General features: G+C 36.5%; 1 protein-coding gene across 1 annotated transcript; it reads left to right on the top strand.

Moving 5' to 3' along the window:
* The first annotated feature begins 418 nt into the window (after window positions 1-418).
* LOC131023967 (U-box domain-containing protein 21-like) lies at window positions 419-1,802 on the top strand. The gene has a single exon (XM_057953636.1). It carries the CDS (start codon window positions 435-437, stop codon window positions 1,704-1,706), a length of 1,272 nt encoding a protein of 423 aa, XP_057809619.1. The 5' UTR covers window positions 419-434; the 3' UTR covers window positions 1,707-1,802.
* Window positions 1,803-8,103: the final 6,301 nt, after the last annotated feature.

Below are 8,103 nucleotides of genomic sequence, written 5' to 3'. Positions count from 1 at the left end.
GTGGAAGATGTGACCAATCTCGCTGGTCAATCGACCTAATCTATTTCAATAGAGAAACCATAAATTTTGAGTGAATTTGGGAAATATAATAATAGTATGAAAATGTTTGTTTATTTCCGTCTCCACTCTCCAGTCTGATTGACGACTTCCGGTCCAACTTTGAGAAATTGATTTTTGCTCCTTTTCCCATTCAAATTACCCCTTCGCACCTCACGCTTTATTCAATCTGTCTAAATCTATATGTTTCCTCGTACCCTAGATGATATATAATAGTAGTTGTGTTGACAATGTCTAATTCGTTCGAAAACGCAACACATCCAAGTTTTTGAAAAAGTTGAGCCGCCCGCGTTTGGACCGGGTCTCCTCTCCTCTCCACACACATAAATAAATAAGCGCGCGCGTTTCCCTTCTTCACAAAATCTCAACGACCAAAAATGCTCACTTCATGGAGAAGGCGCCGCGCTAAGAAGAATCATCGCAACTCCGGCGACCTCACCATCCCCAACCATTTCCTCTGTCCTATCTCGCTCCACCTCATGGAAGATCCCGTCACTCTCTCCACCGGCACCACCTACGATCGCCGGAGCATCGAGACGTGGATCGAAGCCGGCAACGCAACCTGCCCCGTCACCAACCAAGTCCTCAGAGACCTCGAACCCATTCCCAACCACGCCATAAGGAAAATCATCCAAGACTGGTGCCGCTCCCATGGCGTCCACAGGATTCCCACTCCGCGGATTCCGATTACCTCCTTCGAGGTTTCCGAGATCTTCGCAAGAATCTTCGACGCCAATGACGAAGACAGGTGCCGCGAATTGGTCTCCAAGATCAAGGAATCCGCGAAAGAGAGCGACAGAAACATACGATGCTTCGTCTCTAACGGAGCCGGCAGAGTTCTCTCCGCCGCCTTTGGAGCCTTTTCGAGAAAGGGGTGTGCAGAGGAAACCGTCGCTGTGCTAGCAGAAATCTTGTCTGCGATGATGATGTTGACGCCGGTTCTCGATGAGGAGACGAGCCGCAACCTCTCGTCCCCGCCGTCGCTGCAGAAGATAGTGTGGTTCTTGAGGTTCGGTAGTTTGTCGGGGCGGAGGAATGCGGTGTTGGCTCTAAAATCAATTGTCTCGTTCGATGAAGAAACGGTTGGCGAGGTTGTTAAGATGGGAGGCGCGCTAGAAGCACTAGTGAAGCTGATCAAAGAGCCGATTTGCCCTGCCACCACAAAAGCATCTCTAGTTGCAATGTACCATTTAGTGAAACAAATCGAATATTCTCCGTCGATGCGTTTGGCGGAGATGGGATTGGTGCAGCTACTTCTGGAAATGGTTGTAGAGGCGGAGAGAAGCGTGTGCGAGAAAGCGTTGGGCGTGTTGGACGGGATGTGCAGCAATGAGGAGGTGAGAGAGAGGGCGAGAGAGAATGCGCTGATGATACCGGTTGTGGTGAAGAAGGTGCTGCGAGTTTCGGACATGGCGACGGAGTTTTCGGTTTCGATTATGTTGAAGCTGGTGAGGAGTGAGGAGGAGAGTGCGGCGGTTGAGGCGCTGGGAGCGGGAGCGTTTCAGAAGCTGCTATTGGTGTTGCAGATTGGGAGCGATGAGGTGACGAAAGAGAAGGTGACGGAGTTGTTGAAGGTGTTGAATAGGTATAGGAATAGGGTTGAGTGTGTGGATTCTTTGGATTTCAAGCATCTCAGAAGGCCCTTTTGATTTTTAGGCACGTGCATGCCCGCCCTTACAAATTAACTTCATTCATTGTATTTATATTATGTCAAACAAAATATCAAACATACTTCAATTCATATATACAGACTATTCCTATGTGATTTATTGGATATAATTTATATAAACCTTTAGGCTGTTTTTGCTTTTTATCCCTTTAAATGGAGGGATAATATAATAAGGTATAAATTTATCACTTAAAGTGGGGATCACATTTTTTATATCTTGTTTGATTTGAAGGATAATATATATATTTATCCCCTCCTTATAAGGTGATATAAAATTATAGTACCACCTTGTTTAGGTATAAAATTAAATTATCCATTCCTCAAAAGATAAGGAGCTGCCCAAAAAAATATACTATCTGCCTGAATTTTTTCATACATCAAATCAAACGAGGTATAAGATGATAAATGTAACTTATCACTTTCTTATACCTTAAAGCAAACACAATAGTGGTAAATACACTAATACTCAACATATTCGATCATTACGAATCAAACAATCGATCATTCTTAGAAAATGTCCTAATGCTCAACATACTCGATCTTTACGAGGCGAGCAGTCGAGCATCAATGCAAAATACACTAATGCTCTACATAAAGATAAAAAAACCTAAATAAGTATAATTTATATATTTTACAAAAAATGAATATTTTTTAAATTTTATCTTTTAAAATAGATATATACCAATATTAAAATGTGGAGGTCATCTAGATGCAATAGAATATCCAAGTTACATTGTTTATAGCGTGCATATATTTACCCACAAGTTAATGGTCAAGGATAACCAACACTAGGGCTGAGCATAGAACCGACCGAACCGATCATTTTTGGTTCGGTTCGGTTCGGTTTTAGAATTTCTGGTTGTCGGTTCGGTTCGGTTTTTATACTTAAAAACCATGATCGGTTCGGTTGTCGGTTTTTTAGTTTTGGTTCGGTTATGAATCGAACCGAACCGATCATGATATATATATAATATATTATTTATTTTATATTTTATATTACAAGTAAACCCTAGTTCTCATCCACATTTTGAAACTCCCAGGCTCCCAGCGGCGTCTCCCTCTCCATTTCGAAACCCTAGTTTCCTCCCTCCCTCCCAGCCGCGCCTGAGCCTCCATTCTCCACACTTCCCAGCCGGCAGCCGGCGCCTCTCTAACCGGCGACCACCCCCAGCGCCTCCATTCTCTGCACGACTGCACCTCCATTCCGATTTTCGCCGTCTCTCCTCTAGGACGACTGGACGAGCAGACCAGGACGGCAGCACGATCAAACCCGCCGGCCGCCCCCGCTTCTGACGTCTCCAGCACGAGCCAGACGCCGTCCAGACCAGCTTCTCCTCCGCCGGACCGCCGCTGAAGCCTGACACTTCCGATTTCGAAAGGTAAACCAATTTCTTATGCTTTCTATTTTCCAGATTTCCGCTGAATCGATCTACATTCATGTAATTTGTTGTTTGTGAATGAATGGACAGAGTTATGTTTTCTATTTTCCAGATTTCCGCTGAACCAATTTAGATTTTTTGTTGTTTGTGAATGAATGGACAGATTTGTAAATTGAATTGAATGAATGAATGGACCAATTTACATGCTGTTTTTTTTTTTTTTACAGAATTCTGCATATTTTCGTTTTTTTAAAAAAAAAAAAAATCGGTTCGGTTTGGAAATCGACCGAAACCGATCGGTTTTGGCCGGTTCGGTTGTGGTTGGTTTTCAGCCCTCAGTCGGTTCGGTTCGGTCCGTCTACAAGCAAGGTCGGTTCGGTTTCGGTTTGTCCAAATTGGTTCGGTTCGGTTCGGTTTTGAACCGATGCTCAGCCCTAACCAACACTAGAAAGTAAAAATGATCAATTATCGATAAGATTGGTAAAATAGGTTAAGTTATAATATCCCTTAATTTACTCCCTTCTCTCTCCTCTCTCCTCTCTCTATCTCCCGTCACCCTCACCTCTCTCTCTCTCTTAAAATCAATATATTCCCTCCGTCCCAAACGAAATGTCATGTTTCCTTTTTTGGCAATACACTCTCTCTCTATACTTAATATTTAAATAATTTCTACCAACCCACTTTATCTACTTTATACACATTTCTTAATCTCCGTGCCGAAAAGAAATGAGACATTTCGTTTGGGACGGAGGGAGTACATAATTAAGTTCATAAAACTATATCTGAAAGTTCGTAAAACTGTATTTGCAAGTTCATAAAACTATATCTGCAAGTTCAATCCTACTCTCCGATCTACCTCTTTCTCTCTCACGATTTTCCCCCATTAAACACCAGAAAACTTCAACACCATTCAAGATAAGTTCAATTAAAATGCATACATAAGTTCAACACCGGAAAACTTAAAGTTCATTGAACTATATCTAAAATTTCAACACCAGAAAATTAAAATACATACATAAGTTCAACACCAGAAAACTAAAAGTTCATTGGACTATATCTACAAGTTCAATAAAATTAACTACAAGTTCGTAGAGAGAGAGAGAGGAGATAGGGACGGGAGAGAAGAGAGAGGAGAGATGAGAGAGAGAGAGAGAGGTGACGGGAGATAGAGATAAGAGAGAGGAGAGAGAAGAGATATATAGAGAGAGAGAGAGAAGTGAGGAGAGAGGAGAGAGGAGAGAGAAGAGAGAGAGAAGTGACGGGAGATAGAGAGAGGAGAGAGGAGAGAGAAGAGAGGTGAGATGTGACGGGAGATAGAGAGAGGAGAGAGGAGAGAGGAGAGAGGAGAGAGAAGAGAGTAAATTAAGGGATATTATAATTTTTATCAATTTTAATATATTAACTTTTAATCTCATCCTTTGATCTAGATTGATCTAACGAATCAGATTGCGTCTCATTTTTCCATCTAACTTTGTGTTTCCATAAAACCTCCCCCGCCCCTATATATATATATATATATATATATATATAACTTGTGTATTTTAATTTTTATATTATATTTTACTTCAATAAAATTAATATAATTATAAAAATAAATTTTTTAATAATAAAATATAATTTAAAAATTATAGTTATGCTAAAAAAATGAAAAGGAAAATAAAACAGAACCTAAGATTGTAAAATAAAAGTATCAAAAAAAAAGAGAAAAAAATTAAAATAATTAACGAGAAAAAGAACAGAAACTCAGAAAAATAAATAAACTGAAGGCAACTCAAAAACAAAATAGAACAAGGTTTAGAATTTTAAAACAAAGGTAAAAAGAAGAAAGAAAATAAAAACTAACGAAAAAAAACTAAAAATCGAAACAAAATAAATAAAAAGAAACTTGAATACCTGCATAAAAAGAAAGAAGCAAAAAAAGAAAGAAAAAATTATAACAATAACATACAAAAATTATAGTAAAAAATTAGCGTGAGACCCATCTCTGAGACAAGGAACCGGGTAGCAACATTGCTACCTCAATTTTTTGCTACCCCATTTTTTAAGACCTCCACTATGATACTATCCTCTAATTACCCCATTACTACCTAGCTTAGTGGAAGCCCTTATTTTGCTACATTATTCTCCTCACACTTTAAATGTTTAAGTCACCCATAGTTCGTTGAGAAATTTTGAAGAAATTATCTCTCAAGTGTTGGTCTAATATATTAATCATCAGATCGTAATAACACACTAATAAAATAAAATAATATTTATATCATTAATAAAATTTGAATGGAATTTGTAGACCTCGGGCCTCTACAAAATCCGATTAATCGATGGGGTGTTCGGGTAAGCATTTTAAGTCCTAAATTTTTTTCCTTTATTTCTTAATCAAGCCCAATCCTAAACCCGGGCACATCAGGTAGGCCCATCGGACCGGATTAACTTATTTCAGGATAAATAATAAATACTCAATGAAAATGAATAAAACATTTGATATAAATTTGGGATAATATATAATAAATGATAAAGTAAAAAATAGTGATAAGTGGGCGGCGAAATTGTTTATATTCACGATTATGCTTATTTGGCCCCCAAAAGTATTATCATTCTCTCTTTCCGCGTCTTTGACATGTTTAGATTCATGGTATTCTTTCCAAATTCCTTTCACAAAATGCATTCGAAACTGCATGTGGACTATCCTCATTCAATTTCAAATGTTTTTTTTTTGGTCTTTTTCATTTTTTCCTTTAAGCCAACTACCGCATTATTCATCTGAAAATTGGATTCGCAAATCCGGTTATGCATTCTTTTTTTTTTTTGATCAGTGAAAGAGAAACTTTATTGGCAAAGAAAAGAGAGAACCCAAGGTACCAGAGGTACCAAGAGTATTACAGAAAATCGAGTTTATGTTCACAAGAACACCAAGAGGAGAAGGGAACATTGACATCCACCAATTGGTTTATTTTGTTCCAACTCCATAATCTACCCTTCAAATCCAAAACGAGCTTCTTAGCATCCCAGACCCTACCCTCAAACCTGCGGTTATGCATTCTTAAATTGTTATATATGGTTGTTGATGGACTAGCTATGATAGAAATGGAGAAAAAACATACTCCCTTCGTCTATAAATAATGTCTCAATTATTACATTGAGACGTCCCACTTAGGGTTGACAATTTTCGACACGACACAAAGGCACAATACGAAACTGCACGAAATTAATGGGTTAGTTTTGTTGTCGGGTTCGTGTCAGGTTCGTATAACTTGATAGAGTTAATATTATTTTTTTATTAAATATTTATTTTAAATTTTTAATTCTTTCTACACTTTAGCTTTTAGGGTTTCGTGTTTAATCAGATTTTAATCAGATCGTGTCCTTATCGTATAATGTCAACATGATTCAAATCGTATTGTTATCGTATTCGTGTCGGGTTCGTGTCATGTTCGGATTTGAGTAAATCATGTCGGATTCGTGTTCGTGTCGAACACTTCCTTAACAGGTCGTATTCAGATTTGACCTTATCAGGTCGTGTCGATATTAGGTCGACACGCACGATTTGCTAGCCCTAGTCCCACTAGTAGCAGTGGATTCAATTTTCTTTATACATCAACTCATTTAAAATAATCTTTAAATATCTTTCACCAACTCACTTTATACACTAACTATATTCTTTTTAATCTTTGTGTCCAAAAAAAGAAGGACATTACTAATGGAACGTGGAGTATATTTTTACCATTTTTTTTATTTTTATTTTTTTTATCATTTTCACATGTTCACTATAATAAATAAAAATTCGAACAAGGTGGAATATTTTATTGAACAACTCATTTTCACTCATTTTCTCTCTAATGTTGGATAATATTTATTTGAGTAGTAACGTGAAAATATTTTTTAATACGTTTTTTTATCTTTTCATCTCTAACAAATATATGATAAAAAAAATTCTCATATTTTCTTATCAAAATTTTTTTACATTCAAAATAAACATACTTTAAGTATTCATACGTTTCACGCACTTGACTTGCATGTCAACATATATAAAGTGATACATTTTCTTTTTGGACTCGCATCATTTCATTTCGGTTATTATATATGTCTATTAAAATGTCAAATTGTTAGTGAATTAAAGCTAATAAGAAACAAATCTATTTCTGGAATGTTCAGATTTTGAGCTTTAAAATGTTTTCTCCATATTTTTATTTTCCTTTATACGGATATAATCGCAAAACCACATAATAATATCATAAAGTTGGAATGAGTCCCATAAGTATAATTAAATTGTCGGACAGATGGCAGATTTTTTGAGGATAATATCTGGAGTCTACTGAAATATTTTTATCCTTAATATTTCACTCGTGCCTCATATTTATGCATACTCATATTTATGCATACTTTAATTTTTGACATGTCGTTCAAATTTATGCATACTCTATTTTTGGACACCAATCATACATAATTTTCACAATTTTACTTTTGTAACCTACAATATTTAATTACCCACAATCTACTGAACAATATCCTCTATATGCGACCCTTTCTCCACTATCTATACTATAAACAATTTTTTTTATAAAAATTTGTATTTTGGTTAACTATATGCATATTTATGGGGGGCGGAGGAGGGAGTAATAAGATTTCTCAATCTCATCCTTATAATAGGATTAAAAATTCAAATAAAATTAATTTAAAATAATAGAAATAATTAAAGGTCTTCAGAAATTTCAAAGTTCCAATCCATTTAAATAAACAAGAAATTAATCAATTTTACAATATTTTATTTATGAAGATTAATTTTTAATAAAATAAACGGAGCAATAGTATTAATTTGATGTGGCTGATGCTTGAAACGTTAGTTTCTGCGAAAAAAGTGAAGTTGAGTGGAAGCAACAACCCAACAACCATATATGTTTGCAGAAGCAGCACAAGTTTAAGAATTCATTTCATGCATGTTACTTAATTCTATTTTGTGATGCTTTTTGTGGTACGTGTCAGATTTGAGGAATTAAATTGGAC

This window comes from Salvia miltiorrhiza, chromosome 4 (genome assembly GCF_028751815.1).
Source record: "Salvia miltiorrhiza cultivar Shanhuang (shh) chromosome 4, IMPLAD_Smil_shh, whole genome shotgun sequence".
NCBI classification, from domain to species: Eukaryota; Viridiplantae; Streptophyta; class Magnoliopsida; order Lamiales; family Lamiaceae; genus Salvia; species Salvia miltiorrhiza.
The sequence above is the reverse complement of the archived record's forward strand: the minus strand, read 5'-3'. Positions and strand labels throughout refer to the sequence as shown.